At 44.2% G+C, this 14,802-nt stretch overlaps 1 protein-coding gene across 1 annotated transcript; it reads left to right on the top strand.

The window, feature by feature from the left end:
* The first annotated feature begins 3,085 nt into the window (after positions 1-3,085).
* sha (shavenoid) lies at positions 3,086-14,363 on the top strand. Its single transcript, XM_070284746.1, has 9 exons — positions 3,086-3,387; positions 6,844-7,148; positions 8,260-8,371; positions 8,430-8,635; positions 9,309-9,419; positions 9,583-9,915; positions 9,979-10,457; positions 10,522-10,755; positions 10,818-14,363. The coding sequence occupies exons 2-9, from the start codon at positions 6,908-6,910 to the stop codon at positions 14,082-14,084; spliced, it is 4,983 nt and encodes a 1,660-aa protein (XP_070140847.1). The 5' UTR covers positions 3,086-3,387; positions 6,844-6,907; the 3' UTR covers positions 14,085-14,363.
* The last annotated feature ends 439 nt before the right edge of the window (positions 14,364-14,802 follow it).

Raw genomic sequence — 14,802 nt, 5'->3', positions numbered from 1 at the left:
GAATAGTTGGCTTGGTGGTGGCTTCTAGAGATACCAGATAGTGCAGCTGTAACAGTATAGACCAGTTCCGAGTTGGCAAAGCGCCGTTTGATGCTCTAATTTATACAGCATACTGATGAGTTGACCGCTGTGGTTCTGGAATTGTTCTCCTACGGGTTTGGGTTCGCTTTGGATTGGTTTTTCCTCGGCTCTTCGGTCACGAAAAAAATGTGGCAGAGCAGAGCAAAAGCACACCTGACCAGAGACCAGACCCAGAAATGGAAATATACGTAGCGGTTAGCGTTTAATTGAAATGCATTTGGCTTGTTGGCTGTCAATCAGAGACATGAGGATGTTTGATAGGAGCACACGAAGCCGAAGGGTAATGGAGACGCACACACGCAACCCCATGGAGCTGTCATACGCCACTTGGTCATCATCATATTCCACATCCCCACACGCGATGGGGTTCCTCTTTAATGATTCTAGCTTCTGCCAGGACTTTAATTATCCTATTCCAGCGTTGAAAGTAATAACAATGATCGGATGTGCTAAGCTTCATTGCAGCCAATTGACACCTTGTGGTTTTAGGAGGCCATAAAAGAGGCTGTGATTCGGTTGAGTAAGATGTATCCTGCTTAATTATAGCTTTATATTCATCTTAAACTTATTGGGCAATTAATTCGTTTTACTATAGATTACAAGTGTATTAAGAGAATTAGTTAACTAGGACTAGTAGGATACTTCTAGGGTTGAAAATTAGGTTCGCTTTAACTTCATGCTTTGCTCATCTAAACTTTCAAATAAAAACTATTTTAAAAACCATTTAAATTTACAACTTAACCATTTAGCTGTCCATTGCTAACTTCTCCATCATCAAGAGCATTTAAAAAAGATATTAAAAAAAACTTGTAGCTTAACTGCCACTCGCTTAGCATAGGCCTCCTCCGGCTTACAATTTAATTATTCCATCTTCTTGGTAACAGCCTTAACATGGTCGGAATATTAAGCAATATAAGGCAGCCAATTCTCACCAAATTTCTACCGTATTCTCTGGGAGGTATTTGGCTCAAATAATTATCAAAGCCAACTCGCATCCTCTATTAACCGTTATGGAGTCGCCTTCCAATGTGGACCAAGTTCGATGAGCGCATTTTCATGTTTATTGCAGAAGCAATTGGTAATAAGTGCGCGACCGCAGACCAGGACTTGGACTTGGACTTGGATAACAAAAATAATACAAGAACACATTTTTCAATCGTTATTTATGAATACAATTGCAAGTTTGTTTAGCTTCGGAGCCGGAGGCTTCACCTGCACACTTCACTCCGCCAGGAGCGTATCAATAACTAGCTGGAGATTAGGTGGAGTATTGGAGGAGCAAGAGGAGATCTTCGGAGCCTATAAGACACTGAAGAAAATTGGGTTTTTAGTCTGGGGAGTTTTGATAATGGTGTAAAGATTTCGATCTCTTTTCAGTTATTAAATGTCGTACTTCCTGTTATTGTTTCTATCGATGGGATAAGGTAATCCTTTTCCGGTAGGGTAAAGAAAAAGCATTTTAGTATTATTCGCTTATTTGTACACCACATCCCACTGCTAGAACTCTTTTTTCAGTGTGCTCATCCCAGACATGAACTGGTTTTCCTCTTTTCCAACAGCCACCGCGGCAGCAGGCGCAGATCAGACGACTCACCGCAGCCTCCGGCCTACGTGTGCCCAAAGTTTGCATAAGTTGGAACCCGACATGGACATGGACATGGGATGTTGGACGCTTAGCCTCGAACCGGGATCTGGACCTGGAGCTGGCTTCATTTTACAGTTAAAGATTTATGGATCATGCATGGCCAAATGGCAAACAGATACGGGGGTAATTGTGTGTAGGTAACGCATTCGACCACAAATATATACCGTCCAAAAAGATAAGAGCCATAAGGAGGTGCATTTGTGGCAACTAAAGATACCCATCTCCTCCCAGAAACAAATTCCCGCATTTGAGCGTCATAAAATGCAGATGCGAGACGATGGACGGCTAGCCGTCATAAAAGCACAAATAAAACGATCGAAGGCCCATTTTCAAGAACTGTATATAGAGTCGATAATATGGAGTAGCAAGCGGGATATCCATATATCCATTAGATAGGAGATCTACGAAATCAAAACTTTCTAAATGACGGGCGGCAACAAGAAGAAACCAAAACTGTAAATGCAACAAATAGTTGCAGCGGCGACGCCAACTAAAGTATAATTATTGCCCAGACGACGACGACGACGGCGACGACGATGAGATGGGAATGAAGACGAGGCTGGACTGCAGCTCCGTCTCCAACTGGGCACGTACGCAGGAGATGCCAATATTTCTCTCTTTATATATTTCTATATATATATTTTTTTTTGTAGGCCTGGCAGCTGCTTAACTGTTTTTAATTGAAACCAGTTTGTGGTAATCGTCTTTTTGGCTCTATGACTATATATGTTATAACTCGCTTATGTCAAAAACAGATTGCTGAATCTGGCGTGTAATTTGAGCGGAGATTTCACTTGTTCTCCGGATCCTAGAGCCAGTAAATTGTCATAAAATTGTGCCAGAACCAATGACAAATGAAGGCTTTTATCAAATTGGAGCGTAAAAAGCATTGCAGTTTTCTGCTTCATTTCTACGCAGAACCAGTCACCAGCCAAGCAATCTTCCGTAGTCTTCAGCCTCCCTCTCACTCGGTGTGTCTTTGTTAATTAGTCTGCAGTTGGAGATATCTTCGCCTTCACACATCACAACACAACTATGGCCAACATAATTTGTCAAAACAGAGACAAACCCGAACTTATACTTTCGAGATATAAGAGCGTAACTCGGTGGAGAAAAAAGAAAACTCAAACTCGTTTAAGAGCAAGCCTAGACTGGGTCTCTGCTCTCTGCTTAGCTTTTCTTCTGCGGCATTGCGGTTTCTTCAGAGCTGCGACTTCAGTCGCTCCAACGACGGCGACCTTGATAGACGTATCAGCGGTTCCCATAAAGAGTTACAAACACCCGAGAAAACCCCCCAAAAAACCCCAAAGAAAAGCCGCCGCTGACTTCGCTTTCTTTGAGAAGAAACTTGGCTTGGAAAACAATAACAGTTAGCGGTCTCAAATGTTGTTTAGTGTTATTGTTGCTGTGTTGTGGCACGAGATGTTTCAAAAATGTGGCCAGAAATGATAAAAAACGTGCAGAAAATGCCAAAGAAATGTGTGTGAAAGATGCAAAGTGAAGTTAAGAAATAAAGAAAATAAAAGAAAAGAAAAAGAAAAGCGCCCAAGTTTATGTGTGAAGACAGGCAGTCCTTGGCATAAAGCAAATTAACGGCCAAGAGGTGTTAATTTACGAGTGTTTGCAGTGCATTTTCGCCATCTCCCACACCGGGCTCTGCTGTGAGTAAAAATATATTTAAATTTTAAATTTAAATTTAAATTTAAGCTGGGAGAAATGGCCCTTGCTCTGATTTTGCCCTTGGCTTTTGGGCTTATCAGACCATTGCCAATTGTGTTTAGGTCACTGGGCACCCCAAAAACAAAAAATTGAAAATCTTCTTGTACTTTTTTTTTTGGGAGAAAGTAAAAAACAAAAAATATATATACAAGCGGGCATTGCACTGCCATAATGTCGGTCTTAACAACTTTTGGCCGAAACCGTTGCTGGCCCTAAGTCCAGAGCCGGCCGAGCACAAGTACACATTAAAGCACATTAAGGCGGCGGAGCAAATGATGCGCTCCTCTGGCCACACAATGGACACGGCCAGCTTCAAGGGAAGGGAAGCCAACACAAAATACGAGTAATAAAACTAACAGCGGAATAAATTTGAAATTTGTTATTATGCGAGATTGGTGGAGAGGACGGGACAAGAGAGGGATCGAGGCTGGGGGCTGGGATATGCGATGATGCTTCTGATTCTGATTCTGCCGCATGTGGCGTGTTCCAAGTGTTAAAAGTACGCCGAGTGTGACGTCGGGTGCACTCGGAAGTGTATAGCGGACTGGTGGCTCCCGGGTGCCAGACAATGGCCTCCCTAATGCCGGAGCCCAGAGATGCAGCCAACTCCATAACCATACTTGTAGTCATCATCGCCATAGTTGGTGCATGTTCATGTGAATCGCCATGGCCAGGTTAGAATGCGTTGTGGTAATTTCCACACCCTTTATAGTGTAATTTATTATATTTTTTTTGGGGTATGATCAACTAGAGCAAGGTGGGTTCTAAGGGATTTGGGGAGTTTTTTAAATACATTTTTGAAAAAAGAGATATTTATGGGGTTTTAAAATTAATCAAAAAGTGAGCTTAAGTGAAAAGTGTATAGAGTTTTAAGATATTTATAGTACTTTTAGGTACTCAACTTGTTATTCAATAAATTTTAACAACTCATTAACAACTGTTCTAACAGTTTTATACAGTAATAATAATAAAAAATAAACATTTTTTTGGGGCACCACAACCAGAGCAAACTGAGCTTAAACGGTTTTTCTAGCTAAGTTTCTAATGCGATTTATTAACTTTTTTACAAGATTATATTTGTTAGTTGGAAGTCAAGGGAAGTTATTTAAGATATTTTGATTATATTTTTTATATAATTTCTATTTCTATTTTAAAAAGCAATATTAAATAATTTTGTGGAACTCGATAACTAGAGCAAGGTGAGCTTTAAGGGATGACTTTTATGAAGTTGTTTATAAAAAATTATATTTCTTAGTTGGAAGTTCAGGCAAGTTATTTAGGTATTTCACGAATAGGTTTTCAAAAAAGTAAAGTTTTTTGATATTTTGTTGACCTATAAATCGATTATTTTCTGTAAGTCATTGATAAATGTTTTAAACAGCTCTAAAAAGTAACAGTAAAATAAAAGAAATTATAATAAAAGTGTGTATTTTTCATGATCTAATTATTATAAAAAAATGCTAATTACTAGACCTTGAAAAATAATACAAAATTAAGTCTATATACCCAAGAAAAATACAATAAAACTTCTAAAGAGTTTAAAAAATTCCCCATTTAAATTAAAATCTGATAGAAAGATTCTCAAATTCCCCTTATAAATAAATTCAGAATTTTAGTTTTTATATTTTTTAAAATTTTTATAAATATTTTGAATCAAAAAAGTTTATAACAAAGTTATTTCACAACCACTTTCCCTCCCCCAATTACCATGTAAAAATCCATACTTACAACCAATAACAGTGTTCACAAGTGCTTTGAAGTTAACATATTAACGCTCCGCTGATCACATCCAGAATATCCCAAAAGGGGGTATAACCGGCGTCGAGCCATGTTCCCTGCTTACACTTGTTGATGTTTATTATGGTTAAATTTATGCACAGACTTAGAACAATGCGCACACGCTCTCTCGTGTTGGCCAATAATTAATGATCGCGGCTGCAATAGAGATGGTCTGAAGTAGATGGAATATGGCTCTAATTTATGCAGTTGGGTTCAATTACCTGTTAATTGAGTTTAGTCGAGTGCGCAAGAGTCAAGACCCGGGCTTAGTGCCCCATGGAGATTCCAACTGCAAACTGCAAAATATAACTCAGAACTCACAGTTTGCTCTTTTTCCGCATTTTCTTTTTTTTTTCTGATTTTATTTTCCCAGCATCATCAAAATCGCATCAGTTTCAGTCGCAACTTTGCTGCTGATGTTGCAGTTGGAAAACGAAATAAACAACAACAAACCAAAAAAAAAAAGCAGGTCATTACTGCCATTAAATTCGTTTCGAAAATGCAGACTGGAAAAAGAGTGATAAAACCGAAAACCGATGACCGAAAACTAAAACCAAAACTGAGGCAAAGTCGTAAACAAATCGAAAAGAAAGAGAAATAATAGAAATGATATTGTATTTTATTTTTAAATGCCATAACTGTACAGCACCTTGAGTGATAGATGGAGCTCAAGCTGGAGCTTAGGTGATTATGGTGACTGGTCAATCAAAAGACTGGGGAACCGAACTTGGTCTATGGTATATACTATAATATGTTTTTGCCGTTGTTGTCGTGTTCTACTGCTGCAGCATTTTGTAAAGAAATTTTACTTTCAAATTAGGCCGCAACTGTTGCTTTTTATCGCTTTCTTCTCCACTCATTCATTCGCGCGCTGAACATTATGTGAATGCTCTCCCTTCTACACCACCTCTTCGAGTCTTTTGTTCTTCTTTTGAAGAGCCCAAGCTCCAAAATAAAAAAAAAATAAATAAACTAACATAGAGAACCAGATATACGCACACTTGCCAGATCAGTAGAACTCGGCGATATGAACAGTTAGGAGTCCCCAATAACTTTTTTTAGAGTGTGTGCTTGGTGTGCCTTTTTTTTTGTGTGAAATATTTATGTAAATTGGCCTGGCCGAAAGCAGCTGCTAAAGTGCAACTGATTAGCGGTATAAACGGGGTTGGGGTTGTTCTTGCAGCGGCTTTTAATAACGGTAAAAACGCAGCAACAGCAGCAGCAACAGCAGAGGAAGACGCTCTGTTCCCACTGCAAAACGCACTTGATCCAGTGCAGCACAGGCATAACAGCATAATGCCACCTCTACACCTCTATAAGTATACACTTTAGCCGCCGCCGTTGAAGAACAAGTTTTAATTGCAACATTTGTTTAAATGTTGTCCGTTAGCCTCTGGCTACAAACTAGTACATAGCCGGCAAAGTGACTAGCTTTAAGCAAACACACCAACTGGATGTAGATGGTGCTCCATTTCCCGCAAAAACGGACGAAACAATTTCTGCCTCATTAGCTGAGCAAGTGGTGGCCCAAAGAATGTCACCACCGCCAGCTGCGGTGCTACGATTTTGGATTTCTTTGTAATTAATTAGCGCTGTTTTTTTTTTCTATATCTTTGCAGTGCCAGCAGCTGCACCGGAGAATCCCCCAGAGTGCGTTTGGCTCCCAGCTATGTTGCTGTTAAGATGCAGCTCCAATCCTTACCGCTGCTCCAACAGCTTCTCCTCCTCCTTCTGCTACTTGCCACGCCCGCCCATTCGCGGGTGAGGAGCAACCTCTATCAGAGTCAACATCAAGTTCGAGATCAAGATGCTGCCGAGGATCCTTTGGTGGCCGCCAGCCTGCTGCTGGAGGAACTGCAGCAGACCAGCGGTCAGCTTGTCAATCTGACGCGACATCACGATGGCGATACCTTCCACACAAGCGGTGAGTTTTGTACACTGGGAAAGTAAAGGAAATAATAATATAATAATTATAAATTTAATAGGGATTTTGGGGTTTGATTTGGGTTTATTTATCGCCTTTATTAGAGCTTTTATAGCTTTATTAATCGATTTTAAATCGATTTTTTCATTAAATTAGTTTATTAAACCGAGGGTTAATATTAGTATTATTTAGTAAAGGAGCCATTTCCGACCCCATATATATTCTTTATCAGTATCAACAGGCAAATCTATCTAGCCATGTCAGAAAGAAAAAAAATGTTCTCGATTTTTTTTTTTTAATTTTGTAAGGGGTTACATCGTTAAAATTTTCAAAAAAGCTTTCCGGAATAAAATTCAAGGATTTTTAGCTTAGTTATAATCAATTTTCTAATGGCAAGGGTATCCAACTTTGGCTTACTGAAATAAACCTTATTTATGGTTTTATTATTCATAAGGTCTTAATAGAAAAAAAAATAATAAAATGCTTTAGCAGTATTTCTAATTATAATTAACAAATATTATTGTTTAACTGTGAAAAATCTACTCAGTCGGAACTAAATGATTAACTACTTTGAATTTTTAAATGAAATTTAACGAGCCAGAGAGATGCACTTGAAGAAGAAAGTTATAGTTCTTTCTTATATTTTTAGAGTTTATTAGGAATTTCTTTTAACTAGAGTAAACAAATAGCTGTATATTTATTTTTTAACTCCTTCTTAAACACAGTCTTACTTCCTTTCTTAAAGTTCTAAACAAAACAAAATTGGTTAGAGCTCAAAATACTTGCTAATTTCTGCAAAGGCATAGCCAGTAGCAGTGTCATTGTCAGTGCCTTGACCATTTGGCATGTGGCATCTTCGACTGGAGACGGAGCTATAGAGCTAGAGCTCAATCTCTTCTCTCAAACCTCAGCTGGGTGATGCTGCGCTTTTTGCCCGGCTGATCCGGCTAAACCGCTGACAGCAGCATTAATTTTTCCTAGCAAGGCCGGGAGACTCGTCTGATTGGCCGTCAAATCCGCCAAAGCCCCCCAATGCTTGTTGTGAAGTCCCGACTCAATCCATCTTAATGTTTTCTCCTGCTCATCCTCCTTCTTCTACTTTTCCACGCAGGCCTGGGCAACAGTGCCTGCAATGCGGACACCTGCATTGGACTCTCGAGCGGCACAGCCTCGCTGGTGCGTCTCCCCGGCGAAGCCATCGGTCAAGGCAACGGTAACTCACAGCAGATTAGCATGGTAATGTGTGCCTGTCATAAGCTCTCTAACACCCAAATCCCCCCCTCCTTCTACAGATGGACGCGAGCCGGCTTCGACCTCGTTGGATGGCGGTCAGAGCCAGATGGAGCTACTTAGCCGGCGGTTCAAGCTGCAGAAGAAGGGTCGCCAGCCGGCAGATGAGGAGCAGCAAAGCGGCTGCACTTGTCGGTGTCTGCCATATCTAAGGGCATATCGCGAGGACCTGGGCATATGTGTGGACGACATCCACGGTGGGTATAGTATATATAGGTATAGTACACTTAACCATTATCCATTATTGCGGAAGGGAATGGGCGCTGCTCCATTTCGCGGCTGTGGGAGTCGCTCCCACATGAGTGTGTGGGACATATCCAGCCATTGTTTTGTCATATCCAAGGCACAATGGTTGCCCAACTTACAAAAATAAAAATGTAAAAATTAAAAAAGAAAAAAAATAGAGAAAGAAATGCTGTAATAACAGGCAGCAGCAGCGGCAGGGCTGAATGCAGAATGAAAACGAAACGTCGTGACGCAAAGAGGGAAAAAATGCCATTATTATTGAACAAATCGCTTGTTTCCCCGCTGCTAATGAATGAAAGGAAACTTTCGCCGCTATCGTCGCAGTCGTCGTCTGCCAACATAAACAATCTCGGCTAGCTGCCAATCTTGGAATCCAACTCGAAAATCGGACTTCCAGTTGGACTCGCCGGCTCCGAAAAAAGTAAGAGCTGGGGCGGAAAAACAACCTCTGGAAATAGTTTCTCCAACTTCAAGTTGTAATTGATAAGCTTCGATCTTTATCGCCAGCAAATAGTATTTTGAAATATATTTATATTACATTCATTGTTTAGACTTTCCCACAACCTTAGGCTAATCGTTTCCTCTTTTATTATTATTACATTTCTTTTTTTATTGTACTTGCAGAGTGCTCCCTGTCGCCCTTTGTGAGCGGTTCCTCGTCGGAGAAGATACCCTTTGTCTTCCTGCCGCTCAAGGGTCAAATCATCTATCCCAGCAGGGAGATCAGCTTTGCCAGTAAGTGGTTTTTATCTTAGAGAATATTGTTGGGGCTTTTTATGGTAATAATAATTCTGGGAAAGTAAAAGGTAATTTTTACTGGCAAGTATTTAGCATGGGTTTGGGTTAATGATAACAGCAGGGAATATTTCAGTTGACTAATGTAATAACTTATTCCCAGGCATCCAAACACCCGTTTGTGCCGTAACGGGTGCCCAGTACTTGGGCTCCAATGGCTGGTCGGATCTGCGGAATCCCATCGACACCGACTATCCCTTTCGCATGTTTCGGGATGAGGGACGCAGCTTCCTGCTCTGGCTGGGCGAGGCAGATCTACGCCAGAAAATGCAGGGACGCCTGATCGTGGTGCATCTAGTATGTAGGGACATGACGGTGGCCCTAAATGCCACCAAGGTGAATCCAGGAGAAAGAGAGCCTCTAATGCCGCCCAGAAATGTGCACTCGCCTTGTGTGGCCTTTCGGGTGAACGGAAGTCCCGTCAAGTATACGCACAGTGAGCATCTTCTTGAGGGAATTTAGAAATGTAGAGATAGTAATCCCCAACTCCCCTCCTTAGATGTTCCCGAGGTCTTCTTCCAGCCCGCCAACTCCACCACTCTGGCCTCCACCTCCGATGGCATGACCATGCGGGAGTATGTGGTCATTGGAATCTGCAGCCTGCTCTTGGGCCTCATCTATGTGGCCTCTGTGTTCCTGTATCTTTACATGAAGAAAAGGAAGCGTCACAGCTCCCGAAATTCCTTGGATAATCTGGCGAATGACATAAATTATCCCAAGAATGACCAGGTCACCTATGGGGCACCCTTCAGCCGCGTGGGCAGCATTTACTCCGCCAATAGCATGGGCTTAGGTGGCACTGGTAATGATCCCAACCACCGCACAAGCATTGGTAGCCACAAGGAGGACATGGGCATTGTAAAGAACAATCCTTTGCTGCAGCATTTCCCGCAGCTAAGCGAAAGGGAGCACAATTCCGGGTTTGCCAGCGATATATCCAACTCGAATTCGGAGTGCGAAATGGAGGAGAAGATCAAGGTAACCTTAACATTAATATTTTTATTAAAATAAAGCTAGACATTTCTTTTATTTTCCCGGGCAGACTTCCGTTCTGGTTCATCCACAGCTGAGCAAGTCGCCCAAGCCCACGGATAGCTCCTCTTTGGATACAGATGACTTCCTGCAAGACAACGAGTGCCTGCCTGCCGAGAATGTGGCCGTGATTGATGAGCTGATGAGCGAGGAAAAGCTGGAGAATCTCAGAGCCATGGTCAGTGGAAATGTGAGGAAGAAGCTGTACTTTAATCCTGCCTACTTTGAGCCTCATCTGCTGGCGGTAAGTCTTCCAGAGAAAACTTGAAACCAGGACAAGATTTCATTTTTTCAAAACCCTTTCAGGAACCCCCTCAAGCAGCCATTGAGTTTTTGCAAAAAATCCGCGAGGTCATTGCCATTGCCAAGTACAAGATGGCCGCCAAGCGATATCAGCCATCTTTAAACATCATCCCCGAGGAATTGCAGCATGATTCGCCCAGCAGCAGTTCACCCACCATGTTTAATATTCCCCTCCAGCAGAGTCTGGCGGCCACGAAAGGAATGGGAGACAAGCGAAACAGCATTGAACAGTGGCTACAGAGTGTGCCCAACTCGGAGGCATCGGCTGCTTCAGCCCAAAAGACACCCAGTACGCCGGCTAAGAAGGGATCCGGATCTCCCAGCAAAGGATCCCTGCGTAGGGAGATTACTGCACCCAAGGAGAGGCCACCACCGCCGCCCTTGAGCAAAGTCAAGACAGAGGAGGCTTCTTCTCCAGCTTCACCCAAAGCAGTTACTCCCAGTAGGAGTCCTGTGAAGAGCAACCCAGATTCTCCAAAATCCAAGTCTCCTGGTAGCAACTCCTTCGAGAGTTTCTCCGCCTTTTCGGTAGCCGCCAATGTCTATGGCTTCGCGGAAACTGGCGGGGAGATCTACAACAATCCCAAGTTCATGCTGGCCGACTCGCCGGCTGCCTCCTTGCGCAGTGCCTCCAGTCGCTCCAAGTCGCTGAGGAAGCGTAGCGAGGTCCTGGATCAGTTTGCAGCTGCCAACTCCACGCCCACCTCACTCACCTCCTTCGATCGGCAGCACTACAACATGCTGAGGAGTATGAAGCCGGCGGAGGTCATATACGATTCCCTGAAGCGGGAGTTTGCTGCCCACATACCCACCCCAGACTATGATAGCACCATTGAGAAGAAGATCAAGGATATATACAGCAGCACCCAGAGCAGCATACCCTCGGTGCCCACGCCGGACTATAGCTCTCTCAGCCGGAAGTCCTTGAAGCAATTCCAGCCGGATTCTCCTATATACCGAAGGAAGTCTCCTCAGTATTTGATTGTGGACTATGAAACGGATAGCTTGGAGCGACTGGAGCCCAGCAAGCGCAAGAGTTCGCACTCCTCCAGCTCACCCTCGTCCGATGTCAGCTCCCAGCTGAGTCCCAGCCTGAGCACCGCCCTGCCGCTGGAGGAGGAGATGGAGATCAGTCACACGGTGTACGATCGCCTGGATGGATTTCGCAAGGAGGGCGAGATGAAGATGAAGCGTCTGGCGGGCAAACATCACCACCAGCATCCGCATCCCGTCCAGCAACAGCGGCAGCAGAAGGAGGCAGCGGCCAGGATCAAGTACGACACGCCCTTTCGCGGCAGCATGACCATCGAGGTGGAGCACGAACCGCCCTCGGATCTGGAGCGCACGGATAGCGATCAGTTTGAGCCCGACACGCTGGACAGGAAGCCCAAAAAGCAGAGCTTCTGCGACATCTCAGCCTGGGATGGCCACAAGCCCATGGAGACGGACTTTAATCAGATCAACTCTCTGCCTGATTTGAGTCGCCAGCAGATGATGAGTCCAGTGCCCAGTCCGGCGGCCATCAAGCCAAGGACAGCCTCGTTTATACTTCGGTCGAGTAACTCTTTTAGGAATCTAAGAGAGATCTACGAATCGCCCTTGGTAGCCCAACAGGAGAGCTGCAAGTGCGAGAAGAAGCCCACGCCGGAGGAGGAGGGTCGCATACTCACCCTGGAGGCCAAGCACTCGCGACGGCAGCGAGGAATGGGTGTGGAAACCTCGCCCACGCATTCGGTGGTGGATATCACCAAGGTGAACAAGACTACAATCAAGATTTCATCACCCAAGGCTGAGAAAGCCACTGTGGCACCTCCTCCGCCCCGGCCCAAGGCCAGCAATCAGCACTACTGCCCACCGCTGCCCAGTCAGGGTAGCAAGCGTCCACTGCCACCGCCTCCTCCTCCCAGCTCTGCGGAGCAGCAGCATCAGCAGCATCAGCAGCATCATTCCCCCGAGGAAGATGCCTACAGCCTGCACAGCGAGGTCACAGAGGTTACCGGTGTCTCGGAGTTTGACAACAACACCATGTCTAGTGCTATATCGGCCACCACCGAGGAGAGAACTCACACCAAGGTCTCCTCCAGGACAGCAGCAGCCAAGACAGGAGGCAAAGTCCAGGAGGAGGACTATGAGGGGATGTATAGCAAGAAAATCAACAGTCTGAGGAACGACTACAGTCTGACCAAGTATCTCAATCGGCGGAAAAGCCAGCGCGAGGAGGCCTCCAAAGGGGGACAGGATGCTGCTCCCAAAGACGCCCCCGAAACCGTAGAGTTCTCTGCAAACAAGAACCTCAAAGATGTGGATCTCGTCCAGTTTGATGCTTTGAGTGTGAGCTCTCGTTCCAATCGGAGCAGCGGTCATCTCTCCGAGCGCACCAAGGAGATGTATCGCAATGCAGGAGTCCCTGTGGGCATTGCCTATCCGCAGAGGGCGGCTAGTAGCTCAGGCGCCCCCAACTCCGGGGGAAATGTCCAGACCGTTTACCGGTGTGAGATTGAACAGGCCCAGCTCACAAACGGAATGCAGATTGCCATTGGGCTAAAGGATCGGGCCAAGAAGGCCAAGGATCTGAAGAATGCGTGGCGCAAGTTTGTTACAATGGCGGCCAACAAGTTCAGTCCCAGTCAGAGTCCGGCTCCCACCTATGGCAGCAAGAATGCAGCTGGCTTTCTAGAGGACGACGGCATAGCCTCCATCATTGAGGATGCAGCTCAGAGTGCTGGTTTGGGTCAACCTGGAAGCCAAACCTACTACGAGCAGCGTTTTGGGCAACTGGACAGTGGCTACATGAGCACCGATTCCACAGAGCTGTACAAACGCAATGTCTACGATAGATACAACTTCAAGATGCTATCCGGTGGCCGAGGGCAGGTCATCCGAGTGGACACCATCGAGGATAACGACGAAGAGGAAAGCGGTCCAAACGACAGTCGCTTTGAGGATCTGGAGCATATGGTTTCACCAGGACACAGTCGCAGATCCCCGGACACCTTGGGCGTGGTGAACAATGGTGACTTGAGCGACGCGGATTCCGACAAGACCCTCACGCGTTCCCACTCACAAACGAACTCCCAGGAACTGAATGTGCGGGGCAGCACCACTACAATGTCGTCCTACTCCTCAGACGAGCAGGGAGGACGCGGGCACAGCACCTGCTGCGGCTCCTCGGAGACGGATGAGGAGACCAATGCGGAGGACATGTGGGAGTCCGGGGCGGAGAGCATAGAGACCCACTCCGTGCTCTACAAGATGATACGAAAGAGTTGAAATAGAGTTAGTTAGTCTACGCAATAAATAGTTTCTAGGGATGTGCAATAACTATATATCCGCAGCAGACTTTTAGATTTTAAGAATATAGCAAACAATCAGTGCAATAACTGGAGATTCTTGCCAAACCACAAGGTGCAATTTTAGTAGATCTAAAACTATAACTTATATATAGTATATGTAGGATAAAGGAATCCCCTGGGGAACTGCATCCAATACGCAAAGTGCAGGTACCAACAGGACAACGAACCCAAGCCCTAAGATATCCAAGTGCAATCAATATATAGAATATATATCGTGTAGTATCGTAACGGATGCGTATTGTGATAAATGTCAGCAGTCTTGGGCCGGAAATGTGCAATCTTAGTTCATAGTGTCAGTTGTAAATGGTTTATGTTTAAGTTTAGAGTTTATAAATGAGAATTAATAAAAAAACATAAAATTATGTAGAGTAATAAATGGGATTTTTTAATGGCAGTTAAAACAGAGGAACCAGATTTGCAATAAGATTTTTTTACCTAAGAAGTAAATTGTAAATTTTCTTTGACATCTCTCTTTTAAAGAAAGAAACGATAAGAAGAGATTAAAAAAGAAGTTCTCGCTGAGACTTTTGCCTCTCGGAAACGAAGAGAGAAAAATTTATATTTCCTCTCTCAAAAGAGAGCCAATTGACAGCTCACTTATTTTCCTAGACGTTAGTACTTCCACCTAGTCTTAC

This window comes from Drosophila kikkawai, chromosome 2R, assembly GCF_030179895.1.
Source record: "Drosophila kikkawai strain 14028-0561.14 chromosome 2R, DkikHiC1v2, whole genome shotgun sequence".
NCBI classification, from domain to species: domain Eukaryota; kingdom Metazoa; phylum Arthropoda; class Insecta; order Diptera; family Drosophilidae; genus Drosophila; species Drosophila kikkawai.
This window is presented reverse-complemented; position numbering and strand designations above follow the sequence as displayed.

Excerpts from the sequence above, each read along its gene's own strand:
- sha (XM_070284746.1), top strand. The coding sequence starts at position 6,908 with ATGCAGCTCCAATCCTTACCGCTGCTCCAACAGCTTCTCCTCCTCCTT. Across the intron at positions 8,372-8,429 it reads CAAGGCAACGGTAACTCACA|TCCTTCTACAGATGGACGCG; the intron begins GCAGATTAGCAT and ends CAAATCCCCCCC. Across the intron at positions 9,916-9,978 it reads TCCCGTCAAGTATACGCACA|ATGTTCCCGAGGTCTTCTTC; the intron begins GTGAGCATCTTC and ends TCCCCTCCTTAG.